We start from the raw sequence: 25,792 nt of genomic DNA, 5'->3' as shown, positions 1-25,792 counted from the left end.
GCTTGTCAACGAGTACCTTGACATTTGTGCCTCCAAATGTTTCACCATGTGCCAATTTCACCTCAAAGCAAAAGGAGAACTGCGTGTACCTTGACCTGGGGTTAACGATAATGATGCTCGTGCTGCTGTACTGGGGCGGGGGGTGGCGTACTGTTGTCTGCAACTTAGTCTGCAATGCATGACAAATAAATAAATGGATGGAAGGACTTACAACTGATAAAACAATATAAGAAAATGTTAACGGTAGAACTGGGTGGTAGGTCTCAGATGCTTGTAAAATCCCTCAACTTTCCTGTATATCTTCATATTTCATAATACAGTGTTGGTAATGGTTTGCCAGACAGCAAGGGAAAGTTAGATGGGGTGTCAGGAGGACTCTGCTGAGGAGCTGAGGATGGAGCAGAGGCCGAATCTTAGTGTCAACCATGGAGGCCCAGGTTGGCCTCCAGGCAACAGGAAGAGCAGGTGCAAAGGTCCTGGGGCCAGAAAGCTTGGCTCAAGTGAGGGGTAGGAAGAAGTCCGCATAGCTGGAGAGTGCTGAGGGAGAGGAAGGACAAGGTTGGAGGTGCAGGCCCTCCGTGGCCCGGTAAGGGTTTGGCTGTTACTTTAAGTGCCACGCAGACTTATTGAACTGGTTGAAAGCATGAACCCTGGTATGATTTGGGACGGGAGCGGCCCCCTCTGGCTCCTTTGTGGAGAACGGACCACATGGGCAGGAGAGGCTCGCGCTGGTACAGGAGAGAGTTATGGCTTTGACTCGGTAGCGGCGGAAGAGAGGGGAAGGGGAATACAGTTGAGACATATTTTTGATGGGGAAGGGGGCAGTGGGCAAAAGATGGGGATCAAGAAAGGCTGGCTCACGTCCTGGGCAGCAGCGTTCTGGTGGCTGCACCGCGAAGGTGAGCACATGGAGATCAGACCCTGCTTTGGCCGAGGGAAGCCTGAGATGCTGGTTCCGCATTTGGGCGGGATGCTGCGTGGACTGCTGGATGGGAATTCTGGTGCTTAGTGGCGAGGTCAGGGTGCAGGAGTCAGCGTAGAGCTGGTGGGTGAAGCCCTGAGCGTGAGGGAGATGACTCGGGGAGACAGTGTAGACAGAGAGGAGAAGGCCCAGGAAGCCCACATCGAGGGGTGGAAGAGAAGGGGAGGAGTCTGCAAAGCACAGGCAGTGGGGGAGACAGCCGGGGAGGGTCCCTGCTGCAGGAGAAGAGAACGTTCCAGAAAGAGGGAATGGCCAACTTGGAAACTGCTGCCTGGAGGTCAGGAAAGAGGATGTGGTGACGTGACCTTTGGGTTTCACAATCTGGAGGTCATGGGTGAGCCCGGGGCGTGGCACGGGGCACGGAGGGAAGGAGAGAGGAGGGGCGGGGTGGGGGGAGAGCGGGGTTGGGGCACATATCTGAGGACTCCGGCTAGAAAGGGGAGCATTTTGTTAAGCAGGAAACACGCCAGCAGTTGATGGGGGCGAGGGAGAAGCAAGAGGGCAGGGTTCCAGGAAGAGCAAAGAAAAACAGGGGTGGGTCGGCCGAGGACAAGGACCCGGTGAGGCCCCCGGGTTCCAGAGACTTCCAAGGGCTGCTCTGCTGGGCTGTGCCTCTCGCTTCGGGCCAGTGTTGGGCGAGAGCAGACAACATGGCCGAATCTCCCTGTAGCCAGGTGGCCAGGAAGGTATGGGCCCCACTAATATTCCCCCATCGCCAAGGAGGACTCTGGTGTGTCCGGAACAGGGGAGGGGAAAGCCCTCAGGATGTCCTGGCCAGTTTGGGAGTGGGGGCGGGGATGGCGAGAAGTCTCCTTTGGGCTTCCCAGCGCCCTTTACAGGAAGCAGAGCAGGAGAACGAAGAGGGGAGGAGTGAGGAGCAAAGATACCTGTGCACACCTGTGCACACCTGTGCGTCTGGAGTGTGTGGGTCTTGCACGGGAATAGCGGCATCCTGAGGACCACTGGACTCTTATGCTGGGAGAAGCAGTGACGATGCCATGTCCCGGACCAGAGGCTATCACCGGCCCGGGCAGGCCAGCTTCGCCAGCTCGGGGACGCCTGGGGGCCTGAGCGAGCACCTGACGGTCACCCGTGGAGCTTGTGAACCGAAGGCTCACAGTTGCTGTTTCACTCTTATCAAGTTACACCTGAATTTCACTCTTGGCCCTTTGAGTTCTTTCAGAGGCAAAATAGAAAGTGTTTCCTTTAGGCAAATTTTTGTCTTTCGCTTTGGAAACCACCCTTTTCCCCTCTGCTCCAAAGGAGATTGGCATATTGAGGACAGAATGTCAGTTGAAGATTACATGAAAAGGATAATTAAACAAAAGCCCCACATTGTATGCCATCTAGAAGGGAAACTAAGCGGCTTTTGCCTCCCTCCCGTCTTTGAAGGATGCTCTGTCGAAGGGGAGCAGGGATTGTTTGGCTCGATAAATAAAGATAGTAACCAAACTGTATCGCCCATTGTTCTGCTTTTCCATGAAAGGCAATTGCTTAGCCAAGCTGACAACACACGCCATGGAGGCATAAACCCCTCTGCAGACGGAAGGATTAAGAGACTGACAAGTCCTGGATAATAAGACTAATTAATAATTTCCATCTCCAAGGAGCGATACCTCCTTCTTGCTCTGTCTTCCATTCTGGTTGGGGCAGCTCGGTCCTTGGAGGGCTGAAGGACAGAGGGGGCTTTGCAGGATGGGCCCGGAGAGATGGCAGCCTGTCCTGGTGGGGGAAGGGAGCCAAGGGGACACCATGGCAGGGGTGGGGGCGGTGGGGGGGTGGCGAGCAGCCCACAGATGGCAACAGTGTGGAGGTTCCCTTTCACTAAGTGAGCACCAAGCTCCTGCCTGAGACCGCAGGTGCATTAGCAAATCGGGCCTGTCCCCCCACGGGCACACGGGAGGGCCCTAGCATTTTGCCAGTTGAAATGTGGTCTGGAGGGGACCTTCTCAGACCTCGCCAGTGACAGCCACCCACATGATCCCCTAGAGCAAAGACTGCCGGAAATAGTCCCGGCGGGGTGATGAGCAGAGCCACCATTGCCAAGTAAGACGTGAAGACCTTTGTGGGCCTTAGCTCAGCCCATCCTCGCAGGGACCCCAGGAGAGAGGCCTTGCGTGCCCGTTTCACAGACAGAGAAATAAGATTCAAGGACGGTCATTCACATGGCCAGAGTCCGTGGCTAGGGAAGTACAGAGCTGAATTTAAACCGGGGGCCCTGGGCCCACCAGGTGGGGGTAGAGGGTCCCGCCTCCCCCGAGGGCTCCGGCCACCCGGGCAGCTGAGATTTACAAGGTGAGCGTCCTGCAGCTGGGACCTGATTGCTGGTCGCTCCCCCCACCCTCAGAGAAGGGGACCAGGATTAGGGAATCTTCTGGAAAATACCCAGTGACTTTCCATAGAGAGAATAATGGCTGCTTTGGGGGGGATGGCCATATTTTTCTGGAGGCTTTAGGTGGGTACAGCAGAGGCCTTGGCATCATAAATTGCAATCAAGCAAAGATGTCTAAGAAGGAAATAATACCCGCTCTGCTGTGCAGCCTGGCAAACATCCTGAAATCTTAATGGAATTGAGCAATTTTTGCATAGCACCCTAAATTCCTAGTGTCTACCTTATCTTCTCGTCACGTTATTCAAGGCACATCAATGGAGAACGGAGCGGAAGCTGTTAGTTAGAATAGAAGCGACACAAGGAGGCGGCCCAGGAAGGAGCCCTCTGATCACCCTTGCCCCCTGCAGCCTGGAGCTACCTTCTCCACCCCTGCCCCTTCCCCGGCTGCCAGAGGCCTTCCCTGCTTGCCGATCGTCTGCTGTGCTCTCCCCCAAGAAAGAACCCGGTCGCTTAGAAGACAGGGCTTTGCTCTGTTCCCCTGTCCCCGGCCTTCCTCCTCTTCTCCACCGTCTCTCCTGGTGGCGGGGGGGGGGGGGGGTGCTCCTGCACCTGCCGCGCCACCCTCTCCCCTCCTCCCCCTATGCCACCCCTGCTTCACTGGGCTCCCTCCACTCACTTCTCCTTCAGTGCCAACACCTTCTGGAGCCCTGTCCTATTACCTGCAGACCTCGAGCTTCTGTCCAGACTCTGCCTGCTGCGACAATTCGCTTCCAATGAGCAGAGCGACCATTGCCAAGCAAGACGTGAAGACCTTTGTGGGTCTTTGTCTCAGGAGTTCCTCTTTCCCGACAGGCCTCTGGGCCCCCGTAAGGCACGTTCCCTTCGCACTCCCGCCGCGCTTCCACATGGCAATGACAGGGCGGCGGCCTGCACAGGGCTACTGTCTCTCTCACCGATACCGGTACTGACAGTAATCCTCGTCAGCCTGGGGAGGACTCCAGGGCAGCATTGAACCTGCAAGCTCCCGTGCTCTGGCCCCGTCTCTCCTGCTCTCTGCCCCTGGGCCTGAGCAGAGATTGGGGGTGCGGGCCTCCCCCACGCTGCCTCCAAGTCACTTGATGGACACCAGGGCCTGGGACACTTGCCCTAAGCGCTTCTGGGACAGTGGGTGCCTGGCCTGTGGGGTTGCAGCCTGCGGAGCCTGGACCCCACACGGCCTTGTTAGTCCTACCTGTCACTGTGCTCCGAGGCCCACGCCTGCCGCAGGTCAGAAAGGGCATGGAAGAACATCCCACCTCCTTCTTCCATCCTGAGCGCACCTCCTCCTCCTCCAGGAAGCTTCCCCTGACCACCCAGCCCACTCTAGGTCTCCCTCACCAGCTTCAGGGGCCGCCTACTGGGCCAGCCAGACACCCCAGGCATGTAAATTCCGGGTCCTTCATCTGCCTCTCCAACACTTGGGGTCCAGTGACTCCCTCCCCTGTGTGCTCTATCCCCGGTTCACGGAGCCTGGACTCAGTCCTGTCTGCCCTAGTCTTTGGAGGTCCCTGTTCTCCTGGACCCTGTTTCTTCATCTGGGAAAATCAGGGTGAATTCACCCAGCCCTGACTCCTCTTTAAGGGCAGCCGTGAGAACCACATGGCACTGGACTTAGAGTCCCCACCAAGCAATGAGGGCCACCTGGTGCCTGGCTGTGGTGTCTGTGGGCCACGCGCACTGTCAAGAGACCCTCGGCCCCGGCCCAGGCCATTCCTGGCATCTGCCACGTCCCGCACTCTCTGTGGCTGACGGGAGGACACCGGGGCTGGGCAGAGCTCTTGGCTTTCGAGACTCAGTGTCTGTGGGATGACCCCAGAGGGTGTGGTTTGCCTGAGGCACCTTCTCCTCCCCACGGACCCAGGCCTCAGGGACCCCTCAGGCACCAACTCATTTCTCTTCCTTGAAGCATGTGGGTCAAAATGCCCCCATTGGGACAGAGAGCCAGCCTGACAACAATGCCTCCTATTGTTCAAAGCCCCATCAAAGCCACACGTCACAGCAAGCCCCACGGCACCTCAGTCTGAGTAACGCATGACATGTTCACGGGACCACATACAGAGCATGCTCCGTGATGCTTTATTTCCCAGCCACTTCTATTCTACCCCAATGACACATAAAAACAGTTACTGAGTAAGAAGCCTTGAGTATTCTTTATGAAGCTATAATATCTTCCATTAGAAAACAAGATGAAAGAAAGGCGGGGGAAGAGTGAGGGAAAGAAGGAAGGAAAGAAGGAAGGAAGGAAGGAAGGAAGGAAGGAAGGGAGGGAGGGAGGGAGGGAGGGAGGGAGGGAGGGAGGAAGATCTCTCTTTTGCTGGACTGTCACCTGCATCGCGGGGATGGCCTGCTGGTGGAGTCCAGCTCACTCCAAGTGGAGATGTCCCCACCACTAGGATGAGCCTGAAGACTCAGGGCTTAGTGTGGACATGCTCCTCCAGGTGCCCGGTTGGGGCTTCTGGTCCCTTCTGTGACCCAGCTTACCTGCAGGCTGCCCCTGAGGGCTGGAGGCATGGTCCCAGGAGGGGCCACACTTCCAGAAAGAGTGAGTGGATGTCGGGTAGGGGGTACTTGGGTCACAAATTGCAAAAATGTTGATCATTCTCCAGACGGATTTAAAGTCTTTTTGCAGAGGGTGGGCAAGGGACATTTATAGCGACAACAGGGCCACCACTTCTAGAATGTGTCTCGCTCTGTGTCCTGCTGCAGCGGAAGGCGGCTTGCAGGAAGAGACATACCCTGGCCAGCTGGTCCTGACCAGCTCACGTGCTGGGGGACACTGGCTCCAGCCCCCTGCCACCTCGCTGCGCAGGATAGAGGGGTGATGCAGCCTGGGGGATCACAAAGCTTTCCCAGGGGTGTCAGGAGGCCAGCTTACAGGTCCAACCCAGAGCTATCCCGTTAGGCACTTGCCACGTGCCAGGAGCTGGCTACGCGTGTCCATGCAGCAGGGTGGACTATTTCTCGACAACAGCCCTGCGCAGTGATGTTATTACTGTCCCCATTTACTGAGGAGGAAACGGAGATGCAGAGAAATTAGGTGAACTGCCCAGAGACATGCAGCTACTAGGTGCTTCCCTGGGGGACCCAACCCCACTATTTCAAGGGGTTGAAATAAACACCATGCCAAACAGAGGGCCGATGGTGCTCATTCCCCCACTCTGTGCCATGTGGGTACCCCGAAGGGCAATGTGGGCGATGTGCTGGGGACAGGAGCAAATGTTCTGTGACCCTGCAGGATGCACCCCCCTGACCCAACCGTGCCCCCACTTTGCCACTTCCGGGTAGCAGTGAGCTCTGTGGACCCTTCCTGGGGAGCCAGAGGTGGCTCGGGAGACCGTCCGGCATTGGAGAGAAATATATACGTATGGGGACACACTGCACACCCGCAGGGGTGCTGTGGTTTGAGTGCTGGGTGAGGAGGCCTGCCCGCCCCCCTGCCCCCTCCCCTGCTGGCTGGGGATGCCTGGGTCTCAGTGTACCCCCTCGGGGACCCTGCAGAATTTGCTCTGCATGAGGAGGCCGGGGCCGAAGGAAGGCAGGGCTCCCTTGGAACACGCTGGGGTCCAGGCCTGTATCTGGAGGAGAAGCTGTCAAGGAGCTGTTCCCTGTGACTGTCCCCACCCCAGAACACGAGCAAAGGTGCTTCTCCGGGGCCCTGAGAAGCTGCAGAGCCCGGGGTCAGCCTGGGGAGGCTGCTGGCTCCTGCCTTTTCTCCGCGGCTGCCATTTTAGCCCCCTCCTCCAGGCAGGAGAAGCGCTCTCCTGAGGAGGCAACACCGGCTGTGGGCCAACAACCCGACAAACGGATCTAGGGCTTCAGCTCGACCTCCAGGCCTTGCCCACCAGGTGGGGAAACGGAGTTCTCACGGGCACTTGTGAGGAGAAGCTGGGGCTCTGCCCAAGCAAGAACGGGGGTGTCCCTCCTCCCCTAGAAGACAGGGGGTCCTATGACTGAGGCCCCCCTCCACTCCTGGGCTGGGGGCTCTAGTGGGGCCAGGGCAGCCTGGAGCTAGCTCCCCAGGAGCTGGAACCCCCACCCCTGCACCCCTCTGGGCTGGATCCACACGGGGTCCCGTGCTGTGGTACTGGGTGCAGACAGCACCCCAGCACCTGACACGATGAGGGGCAGCAGGGCTGGCTGAGCTCCGGGGAAGGCAGGAGGCAGAGAGTGTGGGCCTGAGAGGCCCGGAGCTGCCTCCTCTCTGGGCCTGAGGCCTGGGGCCGGGGGCCCAAAGCAGGCTGTCTGTAGCTGCTCCCTAGAAGAGAGGGTGCCACTGGTGGCCCAGGGAGGCAGAGAGGGTGGCAAGGGTCGCCCTCTGCTGACTGGGTGACCATGGGACTTCGGACAGCCTGGTCTCCTGGGTGACACGGGGCCCACGGTAAGGATCCCGTGCACTGTCTGGCCAGGATTTGGCGTCCGCGGTGGCTGTGTGGTCACAGCTTCTGATGCTCAGGGTCGACAGGGCAGAGCTGGAACCCAGCTCCTCCTTGGACACCCGCCCTTCTCCAGCGATCTAGGAGCCCCCAGTCCCGGGGTCCCCCCAGAGCCCCCAGGTCCCTGTGCTCACACAGGGTGCTCATGAGCCCACGGGCCTCTGGGCGTGCTGCTGGGGTGGGCCCATGAGCACCCTGTCCCGGGGTCCCCCCAGAGCCCCCAGGTCCCTGTGCTCACACAGGGTGCTCATGAGCCCACGGGCCTCTGGGCGTGCTGCTGGGGTGGGCAAGGAAGGAGCTCCTCGCTACCTCTGCCCCAGTGAGCTGGTCTCGGCAGCCTAACAGCCCCCCGAACGGCGGCAGCAGACACACAGGGACACACCCCCTGCTCCACTCGAGCACAGAAAACATTCATTAAGCATTTTAGAGGACAAGGGCACAAAGAAAAACACTCATTAGAAGCAGAAATAGTTTCCAAATGAGCCATACAGAATCTGCTGGAAAGTCTAGCCTGAAAGGGGGCCTGTTCTCCTTGGGGTTGTGGATGGGTGAGAAACGCCCAAATGGATGGAAAGTGGGGGCCCAGGAAGGGGATGCAGGAGGCGGCAGGAAGGCCCTGCGCCTGAGTGCGAGAAGATTCCCAAGCAGGAGAGTCTGTGGGCAGCAGGGACAGAGGCTGAGACCCCGCCGTGTGGCTCACCCTGGGAGCAGCCCCGCCTCGGGAGTAGCCACGTGGCCTCTGGCACCCACCAAGGCTCAGGGTTGGGACGACTGCAGGGGCTGTCGGCAGTTCAGGCCCTTGGAGGCAGAAGCAAGGAGTCAGGAGGCCTGACCCCAGCCGGCTCTTTTTCACTGACCAGCTGGGTGACCCTGGGTCTGGCCCTGTCCTCTCTGGGCCTCTCTGGGCCTCCAGGTCTGTCTAGGACATGCAGCGGCTGAGCTCAGGGGGGCTTAAGGGTCTTGCCAGCTGTGACACAGGGAGGCTGGTGTGCAGATGATGTGACGGAGGAGGTGTCCTGGCCAGTGGCCATGGCTTCTCCAGGTCCCAGGGCAAATCCCCCAAAGGCCCTGACCCAGCTGGGCAGATGACTTCGCGTGGCGCACACCAGTCATGACAATGACCTTATGAACCTTGGGGCCTCACTCCCCTCCACTCTGGGGGAAGGGTCTGGCTCCTCACTTGTCTCCCTGCTCACATCTTAAAGTATTTATTAGCAATGGAGAGAGGGCAAGGTAGCTCCCTCCCCTGGAAACCAGGTCACTCCGAAACTTTTAGGGCTGCCCCTTGAACAAACTCTCCCTTACCCAGAAGCCCTCCTTCCCCTCCCTGCTCCCTCCAATCCCCTTCCTCTCACCCCTTATCCCCCAGCCCCTCACACCCCGCTTGCTGGGAGGGTGTGTGGCCAGCAGCTGGTGGCTTCAGGGGACCAGGCTGGCTTCCCAGGAGCCGGGGCGGGGTGGGGGTGGCCTGCTTCCTTGGCTCCTTACCGCAGCCCCTGCCCTGACATCTTCACTCCCCCGCCAGTCCTTTCTCCTGGTAATTGGTGTCAGAGACAAACTTGGGCCAATTTCCATCTGGGCCAGTGTCTCGTGGCTTCTTTCCTGTTTAATATCAGAGAAATTAAACCTGGCCACACCATCATTATCCTGGTGTTGTAATTAGTACTGGAACAAATTGCCCTGAATGGCGCCGGCTGCTGCAGAGGCTCATGGGCTCGCGTGGGACGGGCGCCCCGCTAATTGCTTTGGCCTTTGCTCCTCAACCTGCTCCTGCACAGCAGGGGCTGGGGAGCAGGACCCCCCACCCCTGTGTACGTCCCCTCCTGTCACTTGCTCACGGAAGCAAGGGTGACACTCTGAAGTGACAACTCTCTGGGGCTGGAAGGAGAAAATAAAGGGGCCCAGATCTACCCTTAAGAAACCAGTTCCTGTGATACTGGCCTTTGGGGAGAAGGGGTCCCCAGCCAGCTGGAAGTAACAAACCTAGCCGGCCATGAATCACCCCAGGTATGTCTCTAGCACATAGTGGCCAGGACCAAAGCACGGGGGTGGGGAGGGCTGGGACAGCTGTCAACCCCCTCAGCACCCCCTGATCCCCAATTCTCTCCTGGCCCCAGGAACAAGGCAGGAGGAGCCGAATCTGAGTTAGTGGATTCCAGCTTGGAGGGGTAATGAGCTCACACCCCATGGCTGCCCGCTAGTGTCTGATTCTAGGAAAGTAAATTTAGGGGAATTAAAAAGCCACAAGCCCGTGATGGGATGCAAGGAGACAGGAGGAGGTGTGGGTGCGGGAGAGCACGCCTGGGGGAGGGAGCACCCCTGAGGAGCAGAGAGCTGGGCTGCAGGGGAGGCTGGCTGGCAGGAAGCCGGCCAGGGTACTGCTGCAACAGAGGGCAGTGGTCAGGCCGGGAATCAGGAGAGTGTGCCCAAGAGGTGTTTTGATAGGGCATGAAACAGTAAAGGAAAAAAGCCAAAATGGACCCTGGGGCCTTTGGAGGGCCAGGAAGGAGTTGACGGGGCTGCAGGCTGCTGAGGGTGAAAATATTTCTTGGCAGCCAGAGTGTGACCCCAGGCCCACAGGACAGGCTCCCACTGCATCCGATCCCTGCTCTCAAGGTGGGAGCCCCACACTCCACCCCTGCAGACGGGTAGAAGAGAAAACTTTTCGAGTTAACAAGACGAAAAGCATCATCCCATGACCACGCGGGAGGCCCCTTTCACAAGAATGTGAGGCCGAGCAATTAGGAAACCGGTCCTTCTAGGCCAGCCTCCTGGGGAGACAAACCCCGGAAACTGATAAGAGGGCAAGATGTCAGGGAAGCCGTGTCTTGCAAATCAGCACATCCTCGGACAGTCTCAGGCATCATCCGCTAATGAACTTGCTGAACCACAGACAATTATTTCTGGAACTAAGGGAGAAGGGCAAGGGCTTAGAGGCAGGGGCTGGGCTCAGCCTCCACGTCCACACCGAGATGGCTCTGGGCCGAGATGCCTTCCAGGCCACTTTCCTGGGGACCAGTGGCCCCTCTGCCCTCTGGCACATGTGGCCCTCTGCTCCCTGAAAGCACGCCGTGCCGTTGCGGGCTTGTTTTCCAATCTGCCAGACCCCTCCCAACCGCACCGCTGAACCAGGGAGATCCTCCAGCCCCCGGGGACCAGGGGTTGGCTAACTTGAACCTCGAAGGGTGCAGAAAGTGGAACCACAACGGGAAAGGTTAGAAGCCACAACGCCCGGGGAGAGGCAATAGGAAGAAATCAGGGCAGCCGTGCCCGGCCCACGGGGGTAGGGGCCCACAGAGAGCAGCTGCAGATCAGAGGACCCCTGTCTAGCCCGATGGATGGATCCCTTGGACCTTCCCACTCACATGGGAGCACCCACTCCTCGGCAGGATGACCACCGATGACCACCAGCCGGGGAGAGGCTGGGCGGCCATGGTGCTGAGCCCGGCCTGACTCAGCCAACTGTGCACGGGCACCACGGACACAAAGCTGGCAGCCAGGCCACCCTGATGGGGCCTGGGGGGATCCTCCACCCCTTTCTCCGTCCCACGGCAGGGCAGACATCACAAATCGATTACCGGGCTCCTTCCTGCAGAGCCGCGGGCTCCTCCTCTCTTAACAACCATTCCAATCAATCTGACTGTCACTGGCGTGCCTCCAAGAGCCGATTTTCCACAAGCGCCGGCGACTAACTAACCCGCAAGAGAAAACGAATGTGCAGCTCTCAGCCCACAGGCAATTTGCAGTCAGGGGCAGGATGCTCAGCCTTCCTTCTGTCCTCATCAAGAGGAAACTGAGGCACCCCAGAAGCCCCTCGTGGGGCTTTATTCTCCTGGGGCAGGAAAGACTGGCCCCCCAACCAGGCTTCGCCCCTTCCTGGCACCTGACAATGCACCAGGCCAGCCACATACTGACACCCCGAGGAAAGCTCGCCAGGGCGCCTCGGCCCCAAGCCACCGCACACAGGAACCCCACGCCCGCGCAGCTCCCTCCACAGTCATTCCCCAGCACCGGAGACAGAAGAAGAATCTCCCAGCCACCTACCTGAAGGAGCCAGTAGCACCTCCGGTGGAAGGTGGGGATGATGGAGGAATGGACATAGCAGCCGTACAAGCACTAGGGAGAGAGGAAAAACGAGAATTCAGTTGGAAAGAGGGAAGGAAGGGAGAAAGACGGCGCAACGGAGGAGGAAGGAGAAAGCGTCACGGACGCTGCCAGCACCCTGGGAGCCTGAGGGCATGCGCCTCTGGGCCTGGCTCCAGGGCCGGACGGGGTCCGTATCTAAGAAGCACAGTTGGGAAACGCTAGTGGGCAAACACTGATGGACAGCTGGGGTGCTGTCCCTTTGGGGGGCCTTGGAGGCATGTGAGAACCCAGAAAAGCCGGGGACCAGGGGAATGCACATACATATACATTTTGCCTGTAATTATAGGGTCTTGGAGTTACCCTGAAGTTCATTCACAGAGCCTAGGTTAAGACCCCTTGGTGTACAGGGAGGGACTGGATGTATCTGGAATTGATTCAAACATTCACGCACGCACGCATGCACACCACATTCCAGATCTTTCCTGGTCAAGGGCATCATGCCAGGCAGGGAAGCTGGTGGGGGACGGGTGGGGGGCGCTTCCTAGGACTGACCTCCAGAGGCTGAGAGGCCCCTTGTGCACACCCCACTTGCTGGCTTTTATTTAGTTTGTTCATTCATATTTTTTGTTTGTTGTAAGGTTAAAGCTGCATTTTTGGCAGATGGATTTGGTTTTGGAGAATCAGGTGGGTGTATGTGTGTGTGTGGGGGGGGGACAGTGAGGAGGGACACCTGGACCGGGGTGGCTGGAGCTTCCCTGTGTATATGCACATAGCACTGGACACTGTGGGGACAGGCTTGCAGGCAGAGGTGGGGAACGGGGACCGGTGAGGAGAACAGTCCTTCAGGTGCCTCTCAAAACCCAACTCTGAGAGTCTCAGGGGGACCTGTCTTTGCCTTTTCTTTTGTAGCCTCCAATTCCAAACCGAATGCTCTCTTTTCATCTCCTGCAGAGTTACCCTGGCTTCCCAAAGCACACATTCCTGAATCGGTGGGGCAGAAAGCGAAGGCAGGGCCCCAGAGCCTCGCAGGCCAAGGAGGAGCAAGGTCTCCCCTTGACCTCTTATTGCTCATTCGAACCTCACCATAGCACCCGCCTGCCCCCAGCCCCAGCACCAGCGCTGTAGGGAGAAGCGGCCAGCAGCTCTACATTTAAAGCACCCACCAAAAGACCAAGTGCGATTTGGTTCTACTAGGAGTCCATTTGAGCCCTGCCTGCCTGATTAGCAGAGTTGAAAGAGAAATCAGTTTGGACTATGGGATTCTGGCTGTAAGAAAAATCAGATTTCCAATGTTAGAACTTTTACAGATCGCTGTCAGCTGGGGCTAAACCCTGTATAAACCAACCAACCAACGTGAAAATTAATTTAAACGATTCCTTGCAGTTCTTGCCCGCAAAAATATATTTATTATTGAGAAGGCAATATTCTTTCCCGACTTTTCTGGTTTTGAATACACTGCGTTTTCTCTTTTTACTTTTATTTTTTTAATTACTTGCTCCTTCTTGCCGAAGGAGAGCCCTGTTTGGACAGTTCCTGTGAGCGTTTGTTTGCCACGAATGAGCAACCCACCTGCAACTTTAATCAGCTTTTTTCCTTTGGAATATGCATATTCTCATGGGCACTTTCATTACTCTTACTCATGTAATGAGCCAAATGGAGAGAGACATAAATTGTTGAGAGAAGAACTCTCTCCTGTCTCTTTGAAATAAAAGGCTGCGCATCTGCTTTTTCCCACTGTTCATTCCTCTTGAGGGTTCGCAGACGTCCCCCCGCTTCACCTGTCTCCTTTTCTTTCCACTGCTTTTTCTCAAACTTGAAAAGAACATGGTTGATGGGCAACTCCATTCCCCACCCCGCCCACCCAGTTCACTGCTTCTCTGCTTGGGTTGAGCTGCAGCCCCACACCTGCTGTGTATCCCTTCTGAGAGCCCACAGGAAGGGGACAGCACGTGCCCGCTCTCCCCTGAGCCACCCCAGCACCCGTGGGCAACCCGCCTGCCCAGAACTGCCCAGCACCATCCAACAAGCAGGATGATGGTAAAAAGAAACTTTGCTGTTTCTACAACAAGGCTCATGCATTTTAATCAGAGGAATGCCTAGGGCCTCACTCAGAACCTAGTTACTCTATTTTTAGATATGACTCTAACCACCCTGGTGATCCGATGTCTCTGGTCTCCACAGATGAGAAGCATGGTCTAGGAAGGCTGGAGAGAGGGAAAGCAGACCCCTGAGAAGAGCAAACCATGTCAAATAGCATCCAGGGAGGAAGGAAAAGGAAAAGCCTCCAGAGAGCCTCAAGGACTCAAGGAGCCCAAGGGCATTGACCCCTTCCCCATGTTGCCTAGCTCCCCATGACGCCAGGTCACCCCCCTGGCTCCCTGCCCATCTGTAGTCCCAGAGGCAGGGAGCCTCAGATCCTCTGAATGAAGATGGCTAACAACCGCCCCACCGGTCTCCCCAGGAAAGTACAGGAAAGACCTGAAGTCAGTAAATTATTTCATTTTTGCTTGTGGTATTCCGAAGGCCCAGGTCTTTAAACCACGTACTAGAAAACCATCCTGGAAAATGGCTCCACATTTGGTGCTTAAAGGGCAAAGCTTCAGTTTTAGGGAACTGTGAGTTGTGTTGAGTAGCTGGTTTACTGTCCTTATGGGGAAGGAAGCTTCCAGCAATCCACCCTTGGTGAGCTGGAGTCAGCAAAGAGGGGCTTCTGGAGAAGGTCCTACTTGGGGTGGGGGACCTGCTGGGAGGGTCCTTGTCCTTCTAGGCTATGAAAAGGGCACCTTCCTCCTCCTGCCTCATGGGTGGCTGTGAGGGTCAATGCCCAGGCGGGATGCCCAGGAGAATCCCAGAGGACAGCGCGAGAGGGGGCCGGAGGGGCTGGGGGCTTTAAGATGAGCATGGTTGGCTGAGGGAAGAGCGGGGGAAGGAGTGTCAGTCCAGCAGCAGGAAAAGCAGCTGGGGACAGGAGGTAAGACAGAGGCTGGCTGGAGGATGTCGGGAGGGATCAGAGTATGACAGGCAAGGCCAGGCATGGGGAGGGCCCAGGTCGGGGAGGTCAGGTCTGCGCACAATAGCCGTGGGGGCCACAGCCAGGAGCTTGACTTTGTCCTGGGACATCATGATCGGATCTGCCTTTCGGAAGACCACAGCGTGGTTGGGGAACAGAGCTGAGGAAGATGAGGGGCACGGGGCCAGCCCTGTGAGCACAGATGCCCACTGGCCCCGGATGGCGGTGGCGGCCGGACAGGTGTGGAGAAGCCGCCACACTTGCCTGGTATAAGGACGACGCCCGGCCTCCAGGCTGTGCAGACAGGTGTGTGTGTGGGGGGGGTTGGGGACAAGTGGTCCCATGCTCCCGGACAGGAGACCATGGGGGTGCAGCAGCCTGGTGGGGGGAGAGGCTGATTTCACACTTCTGCTTAGTGAGGTTGAGGAGCTAGTAAGACATCCAAGTGGAGACACAGGGTGGAGTAAGGTGCAGAGATCCGGTGCTCAGTCTGGGCTGGAAGCAGGAATCGGGGCATAGGGACGGCGTTGGAAGGCAACAGAGAAGCCTGGAAGGGGGTGTCCATCCAGGCTGGCTTCTCCAGCACAGAGCCAAGCCTTCAAGTGGTCAGAGAAGGTGTGAACTTGCCGACACTCAGCACGTGACTGGCTTGGCTTGCCCTGGGCCCGGCACCCTGGCCTCTCCCCTTTTGTTCATGGCGCACCCCCGGCCAGCCCCACAGCCCTGATCCCAGACTCTCTTGCCAGGTTCCTTTGTCCCCATGTCCTCACTCTGCAGCTCTTCGTCCGTGACAATGTCCTCACCAAGCCCCCTGGGATTAACTGCACACTATTTCAGAGGCAGCGTACCGAACCCATTCTTTTACCTACTAATCAAAAAAGCAATCAAGTTTATCTGTAGTGATCTGTGATTTACAAACTCCTGGTGCTTTCTGATCAGGCCTGGGGCTCCCCTCGGGGCTCCGTGGGTTGAGCTTTTCATTTGGGGGCCATGATGTGGTTTGGAGGGAGAGTCACTTCCCAGGGCTGGTGGATACACCTGTGTGTGCGTGCATCAGTGTGAGGTGTGTGTGCACAGGTGTGGGGGTGTGTGCAGGAAAGCATGCTGTGAGCCCCTTGTTTATGTATGCACACAGTGAGAGAAAAATAGAAAGCAACTAGCTATTTATAGGAAACTCGGGAGAACCTCACACCTAGCTGGAAACAACTTTCAAACTCGTTATATTTGCGGAATTAAGGCCTGACAGCTTCCCTTGAATGTGACAGCTGAGCAGGGAGGAATTTTTTTCTTAAATACTCAAAATTGCTTTTATGACACTATGGGGCTTTTTTCCCCCCCTTCTTAAATAAAAAGGAAAGATAAATTTACAGGGAAACCAATAGTAAACAGGAGCTCCCTTTAACTCAAAATAAACGCTTCCTATAAAGAAGGGGCACATTGGCTGCAAATCTTCTCCAGTGGATTTCTCCCCAACAGACTCAGCTGCTGACGTCCCCCCACGTGCCAGACGGTCTGACAGGACTCAACACCCGATGGCCTCAGTGGGCGAAAGAGGGGAGCACCTCTGCATGATAAGCAAAGCTTTATTGGTTGCAATACTGGGACACGAGCAGGTGCCCCTCCTTTCTGTCCAGTTCTCAATGGCTTCATGTGACCAGCTGATTCTCCACCTCTCCCTCCCTCCCTCTCCTCCTAGGAAAAGCTCAACCCTCTGTGGTCCCCTCCGCTTTCCGCGGGGCTCCAGAACACGGATGCGCTGTCCCCAGGCTGACCTTACGTCTCCCATTCCCACACTTCCCCTCCTGTGGTCCCACCCCTGTGCACACCCCACCCAGCCCGAGTGCGTCTAGGTCCTCCCTCTCCCAGGAAGCCCATCCTGACCAGGCCAGTGGAAGGCGTCCAGGAAAGGGACTCCCAGGGTCCTGGGCAGCCATGAGGCTGCGGATTCTGCCCCAGGTGTGATACACACCGTGACTGTCGTCTGCGGGCCTGTCTCCTATATCACAGGGCTGGCACTTTCCGTAAAGGGCCACATAGTAAATATTCTTGGCCCGTGAGTTAGACGGGCCTTTATAGGGCAAAATTAGCTTTGGACAATGGGTAAGCAAATGGGTGTGGCTGCCTCCCCACAAAACCTTAATCACAGATACTGTAATTTCAATTGTGCCTAATTTCACCTGTCATGAATATTATTCTTAATTTTGATTTTTTTTCCCCAACCATTATAAAATATAAAAACCATTCTTAGCTCAGGCTGTATGAAAATAGGTGGTGGGTCATCTCTTGTCCGTGGGCCATAGTTTGCTACCCCTTGACCCACTGGATTGGGAAGAATGTGAATTGTATCATCTTTTGTAAAATTCCCTACAGTGATTTCCACGTAGCAGATGCTCAATAAACTGAGTTTGATTTCCATGTGATGTGAATATCTAAGCAGGGCACAGAGGGAGCAGCAGAGACCTAAATGGGAGGGAATGGTCTGCTCATTTAACAAATCCACATGACACAGGAGAGTACAGGCCAGGTCACATCCCCCCCCCCACCGTACACAGCAGCTTTCACAGAACCCGGATATCCTTCAAACTGGACTTAATTGTAGTTGCTTGTGTTCCGGGCCTAAATGCCTCATACGAGATTAGCCGACACTCAGGGATGGTGCATGGACCAGAGCACTTCTTGGCATGTAGTAGATGCCCAGTGAAAACATGGCTTCCTCTACCTGTCAAGCACCTTATTATTAACTAAGCAGAATTTAGTGAGATAAGGTACAGGAAGCTGAAAGCACCTAGCTCAGTACTGGGGATGTACAGGTGTGTTGGCGCTTTCTCTCAGAGGAGCAAAACATTTCTGTGGCCATGGCTGCCAATGGAATTTCTCCACTGGAGCAAATATTTCATTCTGTTTCCTGGGACCTCCTCCCACAAGAAGCAGGGAAACTCCAAAGCCAAGGTTTGCTGTTGACCTCCCTCTCTGGGAAGGTATGAGCCCAGCATCTTACTCCATGGGTCCCCAGCATTGTTCGCCAGGCCTCTAGAGTGGCGGTATCCAATATGGCGGCCCTGAGCCATGTGGGACTGTTCAAATTCAGTAGAAAGAAATAAAGTTGAAACTTCACTTCCCTAATCACTAGCCTCACTTCAAGTGCTCAATGGCCACATGTAGTTAGAAGCTACCACGTGGGACGGCATGGAACATTCACTCTAGAGAATGAGAGTGGAGATCCAGTGCTGAGACGTCTGGCTGAGACTCTTGGAGCCTGAGACCCCAACGGCTGGGATCTGGGGGAGCCAGGGTTTGGGGGAAGATGGCACATGGGGGTTGGGACTTTGGGATGTTGGCTCTGCTTTGGGGAGTTGGAATGTCTGCAGGTTGGTACGTGCCATTCTATCTGGGCCAGCTTGAATCTGTCAGCAAGTATCTCCCAGAGCCCCTGTGCTGCCGCGGAAAAGCTCACTCCCCGCCTCTTCCCCACCTAAAGCCTTCTCTAACGCAGGCACAATACCTGCTGTGTCCTCAGACTGAGGTGTCTATGGCACAGGGCCACTTACAATCCCGAGAGCTGGGTTAGCTTGTGGCGGCAGCCCCCATGCTCCCCCAGTGGCCTGCCCCCACCCCCCCACTGGGGAGGTGACTGTCTGCACAAAGGCAATCAGAGTGAAAATAGATTTTTAGGTGCCTGGTTTCTCACACACTTGAATCTGATGTTCACATGACAAAGATGAATAGTTTTAAAAATGTGTCATGGTATAAAGGAGACAGAAGACAAAGAGATGCTAGAAGGGAAGGGGGAATCCACCCAGAAGATAACAATTTAATCCTGCTCTGAAGTGATGAAGGTGTAAGGGGCCATTTGTTCAGAGTATTCTGGGCAGGGGCAGGTGAGAGGCAGTGCCCGGGCAGATGGAGTGACAGCCAGGCCCTCCGATAAAGGGCACCCGGGGCCGGGCTGGGCCTTGGCTCGGCTGTAAGAGGAGGGCGTGGAGCTGGGTTCCCCCGTAAACAAGTTCCCACTGTCGACTCCGTGCCCGTCCTGAGCCTGGGTCCTCCACGGTCCCCCAGTCTCCCCTGCGGAGAGACGGAAAAGCAAACCAACAAAAACAGGTCAAAACAGGCCTGATGCTAAGTGCGAAAGGTGTGATGGAGGCCAGGGGAGGGAATAGTCTCTTTCTCATGCTGACAGTCAGCCAGGTCACCTAAGAGGAGGTGACATTTGTGAAGAGTCAGAAAGGGTGAGCAGCAGGAGGCTGGGGGATCAGGAAAAGGCCAGGGCAGGTGGACAAGAGAAGGATCGTTGAGCAGAGGGACGAGCGGCCAAGTCTGGGAGCCGCAGACTGTTCTGCTGTACCGCCCATGGGACCTGTGATGAGCCATCAGCAGATGGCCTTGCATTGAAGCTAAGGCCCTGTGGTTCTCACGGCTCTGCCCTGTTGCACGGGCCTGGACTCTGCAGGTCAAAGCAGGTTTCCTGGAGGGATTGTGGGAGCTCTGAGAATTCGAGGCACAAGTGCAGAAGGAGGATGAGAACGTCGGATCTGACCCCATCAGCTTTCCCTTCCTCCCTCTGTCTCCATCTCTCGTTGCTGCGTGTCTTCCTGGTGCTTTCTTCTCTGCCACTGCAGTTGGGCAGCTAGCAAGAGTCCCATCCTGCCAGTGTGACTCCAGAGGCATGAAAGTATCTTGCCTACCTGGGCTGTGAGCAGGGGCCCTGGGACTCTCAGGGGGCAGGAAGACACCTGAGCAGGCAGAGCTGCAGGGCTCCCAGGAGGGGGTCAACATCGTTCCTTTGCTGCCAAACTTTTGACATCCTGGGACAAGCAGGTGCTCTCCAAGGAGCAGGTGAAGGGAAAACCCTCCAGTACCTTCCGGATCCTCCCAGACATGGACTCTCTCCTGTCTCTCATCTCTAGCTCCACATCATCCTGCACAGAGACATCCTGGGGAAGGCTGAGGCTGGGCATGCTAGCAGTTTGTCCAAGGTCACATTGCTGGGAAGAGGCAGAGGGGGACTCAGACCCACCCTTGCCTGACCCTGTCCAGCAGGCCAGCCCCTGGTAGCTTCACTCAGGCGTTCATGCCAATGGCCAAGGGTCAGGCTTTCTGCAGGGCTTGCCTGCATCAAAGACAAAGGGGTGAAGTCCCAGGCTGCTCCCAGGACTGTCCTCACTGAAGGATTTGCTTCGTATTAATCTAAGATTAGACCAAATGATTCAATTCGCATGCTGCCTGCAAAAGCACTGGGCCTCAGAACTTGTTAAATAGTGAATTGCTTTAAAATTAGTTTGAGCTAAATGGATTGCAGTCTGATTTGGCCTCCGGGTTGGGTGACAGAAGAGATCTGGAATATTAGATCATCATTGACCCGGTCTCCCATCCTGGCCTCTCTCCTAAGATAGTCAGCAATGACATCTCCCAGTGCAACGACCCCCGCCACAGCTGGGGACTGAGGCCAGAGAGCAAGGTGGCTGGCTGCGCCCCCCGAACTGACGGTGGTGGGTCACACAGGCAGGTCCCAGCCATGGTCACGCTTAGGTTGCCCAGTGGGAACAGATCCCGCCCTGCAGAAAGCCCCTTAGCCCTGTACCTTCTTGCGGAGGGGGGGACCCCTCCGGGCAGGGGTGGGCAGGCTCCCAAAGATTCATTTTCCAGGGTCTTGAGGAACTCCTCTCTGAGACTGGCTACCCCCAGGCCCGGGATCCTGGTGGCTGGCTCTCCCAGGACATTAAATTGGTCTTTCTGCCGACTAATAGAGAGGCTCCTGTGCTTGGTGCTATGGGTGACCTGGGGGAGGGGAAGAGACCAGGGGCCTCTCCATTATCCTGGAAGGGGGTGGGAGGTGCCCCCTCTGCAGATGTGGGAGCTGGGGCTCAGAGATGCCAACTCCTCACCCAAGGTCGCAGGGACGTGTTAAAGCTGGAATCTGAACTCTGGGACTTGACCCCTATCTCACAGGAAGAAGTTTTGGTGCATGCCCCGGAGAAACAGGGGGGACCAGGTGGCCCAGCTTGGCTGTGGAGGTCGGGTCCCCAGAGCTGGAGGAATCGAGGGGCAGACAGAAACAGATGGGGAAGCAAATTTTGTAAGGCTGGTAGCTCTCTGCCCCAACCCCCCGGATGGGCGGTGTGCAAGGGAGAGGGCCAGAATGGGGTGGTGCCTGGCAGGCCTGGGGCATGTGTGGACCCCACCCCATCGCCTTGCACGCAGTTTTGTGGACCCCCAGACCCTAGGGACAGGAGTGCCCCTGGGCACCAGCATCAGCAGGAGCTCGGCAGAGGGGGTGCGCGGGGGTGGCAGCACCTTGGGCAAACAGAGAGAGCCAAAGAGACCCTCCAGGTGGGGGCTCTGGGGGAAGGAAGAAGAGCCAATGTCCCCCTCCCCAGGCTTCAGGACCCCTGGGTCTGGGTGAGGAGTGGAGAGAGATGCTCAGAGGTGCTGCAGGTAGATCATGGAGAGGGAGGCTCCCCAGCATCTCCACAGAAAATTCTAGATCATCTTTATGGCCCACGGGCCCTTTAGGTCTCTGGTAAAGGGACCTGAAGGGGAAAATGAACAGCAGAGGTCAGGGGGCAGCGTGAGCTCCGAGAAGCCCCCTCACTGCCAGTCTCTTCCAGGGACCAGGGAGGGGACATCCTGCCCCAGGGTAAAGCATCACAGCCCGCTGGGTCCCTGCCTCGCGCTGGCACCCCTGTGCCCTCCCACCCCTCTGCTTTCCTGCGCCACCTCCCCCAGAGAGAGGCTGAGCGCCTGAGGGGCAGCACATCTGAATGGGGCCACCGCCTCCTAACTGTGCCATGAGTGAGAGGGGCAATAAAGACTAAATGAATTTTTAGATAAAAGGCATAAAAATCATGTTTAAAGATATAAATAAAATCCCTGGAGCTTTAGCTTTATTGTTTTTGGGGGGTTCCAGGATTAATAAATTAGTGGGTATAAAATGGAGTAAGAGCTAAAAATCGATAATGAGGTAAATTTAGATTTAGGGAAGGAGGTGAGACGAGCCATGGCTCTCCAGTGCGGGGGGGTGGGTGGCGGGGGCTTAACTCTGGGGTCCTCCTGGCTGGCCTGTGGGCTCTGCTCTGGACTCCATGGCCAAGCAGAGGGGCTTCTGCCGGGGGACCAGTCCAGGCACCTGGCCGCCCATACCTGCCCGCTTGCCCACCCTTGGGACCCTCAGCCAGGTGGGTGTGGGCTCCCGTCCATCCCCTGCCCTCACCAAACAGGTGTAGGAACCAGCCCTCCTGGGGCATTGCATGTCTCAGAAATCCCTCCAGGGCGCCTGGTCCCCCATGGGGCCACGCCTCACTGAGTATGGCCCCGGTGGGCTGCCGGAGGGGACACTATCCTCTCTCCCTCCCCTACTCTGTCTGTCTGTCTGTCTCCGTCTCTCTAGGTACATACACACCTACTCTGACTCAGCTCCCTCCCCACACTCACGTTCTTGTTCTTTGAGCTTATATATATATATATATAAATCTGGGCTGTTTCTATTTCAAATACTTCCTAAAAGTACTGGGCATAAATAATAAATAAATAAAGTGAAATTTCCTTTCTCGTCAAAGCGCATTGCTGAGACCTATTTCTTGGTGCCCTGCCAGTGGCTGGAACTGATCTAGAAAGTGCTTAATGGTGATCATGGTCTCCCTCCTTTCCCTCTTCCACTAAGAGCTGTGGAGCCCTCGGCGTGTACCAGGCACCCTGTCCTGAGGACTCCGATGAGGAAAATGAACTCCCACAAGTAACTCTTGGTCTAGCGCTCCCTTGCCAAACAGCCTGTTGAGGCTGACATGTCTTAACATGGCCTTGCACAGTTTAGCGGAAGCGACTGCTGACGGGCGACGCTGAGCCTCTCTAGGGGGCCAGCAGCCACGTCCTTCGGCGCAGGGGTTTTTGGTGTCCGTTCCAGGTAGTTGGCCCTTGTCCTGACTCATGACCCATCCCATGGTCCCTGTTCCCAGAAGGTGCAGGCACTTGGTAGTTGTGGAAACCACCAGGACCCAGCTCCTAAAGCCCCCAGAGCCATTGTAGGTGGCACGGAGGGTGAAGGGCCGCCCACAGATCAGCCCTTGCTCTAGAGCCTGCCCTGCTCGGTCCTCTTGGGGTTGGAGTGCCTGGCGTTCCTGCTGTAATTATTGCTCTACTCCAGGGCCTTGGGGAACCCAGCTCTCAGCACCGCCCCACCCGGGCAGCCGTGACACCATCCAGGTACTCACGGCACTCGGTCACACGCACAGCTGTGGGCAGCAGAGGAGTCCGAGAAAGGGATTCTTGCTTAAAACAGGCAATGGGGTTTTGTTTATTAAGAAGGTGGAGGGAAATGCCAGGGCCCGAGTCCGTGGCCGTGTTAATGGGAGGCTGGGCTCCCTGCCAAGACATTAAGTAGAATCGAATTCCTGAAACCAGCTTTAATCAGCAGATTTTTAAGGTTAGAATTACTCTCTCCTCTCAGAGCCTTGCCAAGGTTAATCTGGGCCTGAGCATGCAGAATTAATGGGCTGGACAGAGGGAATCGGCCTTTTCCTGATTTTTTTCTCAAGTTCACAACAACATCACTACAAAGAGAGGGGGCAGCAGGGAAGAGCCCTCCAGTGAAGGGAGCACCCCTAGCATCAGGCAATCGATCCGGGGGCCTGTGTCAGAAACGCACCCAAACGGGATTACACCAACTGGCCGGCTCCAGCCAAAGGGAGACGACGGGAGGGATGGCAAGTCTGGTTGCCCTGGGAACATAAGGGAGGTACTGAGCAGGGTATGAACCTGACCCTAAGGAGGATTAGGCTCCCCCAGGAAGTCCTGAGCCATGCCCCTTCCCCAAGAAACAAATGTGCTGGAAACACTGTGGACGGCCTACCCTCACCAGGCCCTGCTCTCAGTGCCTCCAAGTGCCTGGGCATGTGGGACACCCCCGCGGCCCTAGGGGCACTCAGCACCCATATGGACCTCAGTCACTGGGTGCCCTGAGCTTCAGTTTTCTCATCCACATAATGGAAATACTAATGACGATAATGACAGGAGTGAGGCTTGTATAGTACCGGCCATACAAGGAGGTACCTGTGGTTTCACAGGAGGAGGGCTCCTTGACCTTGGACGAGAGCCCTCCTTCCTTTGAATATAGGGTGATGAGGAATGCTGGCCCTCGTGGGAGAGCAGGGGGAGGAGGGAACATCCCCGAGGAGCCTTCTGTCCTCCAGGGCACCTCTGGAGGAGGACTGAGTGGGGGGGCAGAGGCCCCTCCCTGCCCTTCCTGATCCGCCCCTGGGGCAGGGTGTGGGCACTGGAGCCAGACCTGGGCTGGAAACTCAGGGGGCGCTTCTTAAAACATGCAGAGGGTTGGGAAGGTGTAGGGGTGGGTGATGGGGGGCTTGGTCTCCTTGAATCTCAATGTCCTTATTAGTAGAGGGTGGGTACTGAGGACCCAGATCTTGCAGGTTTGTCGGATGGCATGAGGATTAGATGACAACATGTCTTCTGTGACTGGAGCACAGGAGGTCTTCCTCAGTTTCCCCAGGACACCCTCCTCCTGGAATGGGAGGATGGTAGCCCCACCCCACAGCGGGGACGCCCCTTCTCCACCATAGACGCGGTGTGGTCTCCTGCTCACTCTCCTTGCTCCCCAACACACGCAGTACCCTCCACCAGCTTCAGTCCCTTGAATGGCGTGGGCCCTTTGTGTCTGGAGCCCGGAGGCCTGTTCACAAATCTCTGTTGACCCGGGTAGAGAAGTGGTGGCCCATCCCTCCAAAAGTAAAACACGGAATTACCATATGACCTAGCAACTCCCAAAGAGTTCCAAACAGCCACTCAGACCCGCACATGCACCCGCGCTCGCCGCCGAGCTCCTCACAAAGACGAAGCAGCCCACGCAGCCATCCACGGACGGGTGGATAAACAAAATGGGGGCAGAGCTGCACAATGGAACACTGTTCAGCCCTGAGAAGGAATGAAGCGCTGACGCACACTACAGTGGGCAGGAAACCTTGAAAACACTGCGGAGTGAGAGAGCCAGACCTGAAAGGCCACATATTGTACAATTCCTCTGCAGGAAATCTCCAGAGTAGGCAAATGCATGCAGTCAGAAAGCAGCTTCAGCAGGGGCGGGGGGAGAAGGAAAGGGGGTTTCTCCTTGGTGGGGGATGGAAATGCTTTGAAACGAGATAGAGGGGATGGTTGCACATCCTTGTGAATGTTCTAGATACTGCTGAATTGTTCACTTTCAATGGGTTAATTTTATGTTATGTGAACTTCACCTCAATTAAAGACAAAACAAAACTGTGGCCCAGGCACAAACAAGGGTCAGGGACCCCACTTCACCCAGTCCCTGGAGACACTGCCTCAGCTTCGGGAACTTGAAAGGACCCAGGAGACAGAGGCCCTCCTGCACCCCACCTTTTCAGCTGACATATACTTGCTGAGCACCTATCACGTGGCAGGCCCTTGCAAGGTGCTGGAGATTGATGGGGAACCAGACAAACCCTGCCCTCTGGGGCTCACATCTTGGGGCGGGAGCTGCCCCCCCTCCTTGCCTGGTTTCCTACCTAGTGCACCTGCTGTCTCAATCTCAGCCCTTATAGGAGCTACCCTGCCTCCCTGCACTTTCTGAGAGTCTCATCTCCTCCGTGAGCCTGTCCATCCCTCACGCGCATGGGCTTGACTTTCCGTTTCCCCTCTGTTGACATCCCGCCCCCCAACCCCAGGTCTGCACAAGGAGGTACTGGAGAATGGCATAATGTTGGGAACCAGCTCAAAAGGAACCTGGATTGCCAAGGGAAGGAGGCCGAAGGGCAGTCTGGGTGGGCTGGTGATGACCTGCCCTGTTAGCGCTTTGCGGGCAGAGGCTCTGCCCAAACTCCACCGTCTATCCCAGGCCTTGCAAGGAGCCTCAGCTGAGGAGGAAGAAAGGAAAGAAGGCCTCCCTC

At 56.5% G+C, this 25,792-nt stretch overlaps 1 protein-coding gene across 11 annotated transcripts in view; it reads right to left on the bottom strand.

The window, feature by feature from the left end:
- Positions 1–25,792, bottom strand: part of CAMTA1 (calmodulin binding transcription activator 1) — an 869,134-nt gene that overhangs the window by 227,289 nt on the left and 616,053 nt on the right. For all 11 annotated transcript variants that reach the window (XM_027625467.2, XM_027625476.2, XM_027625430.2 and 8 more), the window contains one exon: positions 11,831–11,902. In XM_027625467.2, coding sequence (XP_027481268.1) covers positions 11,831–11,902 — 72 coding nt within the window. The remainder of the gene's footprint in view (positions 1–11,830; positions 11,903–25,792) is intronic.

The sequence above is a fragment of the Zalophus californianus genome, chromosome 4 (assembly GCF_009762305.2).
Source record: "Zalophus californianus isolate mZalCal1 chromosome 4, mZalCal1.pri.v2, whole genome shotgun sequence".
Taxonomy (NCBI): domain Eukaryota; kingdom Metazoa; phylum Chordata; class Mammalia; order Carnivora; family Otariidae; genus Zalophus; species Zalophus californianus.
This window is presented reverse-complemented; position numbering and strand designations above follow the sequence as displayed.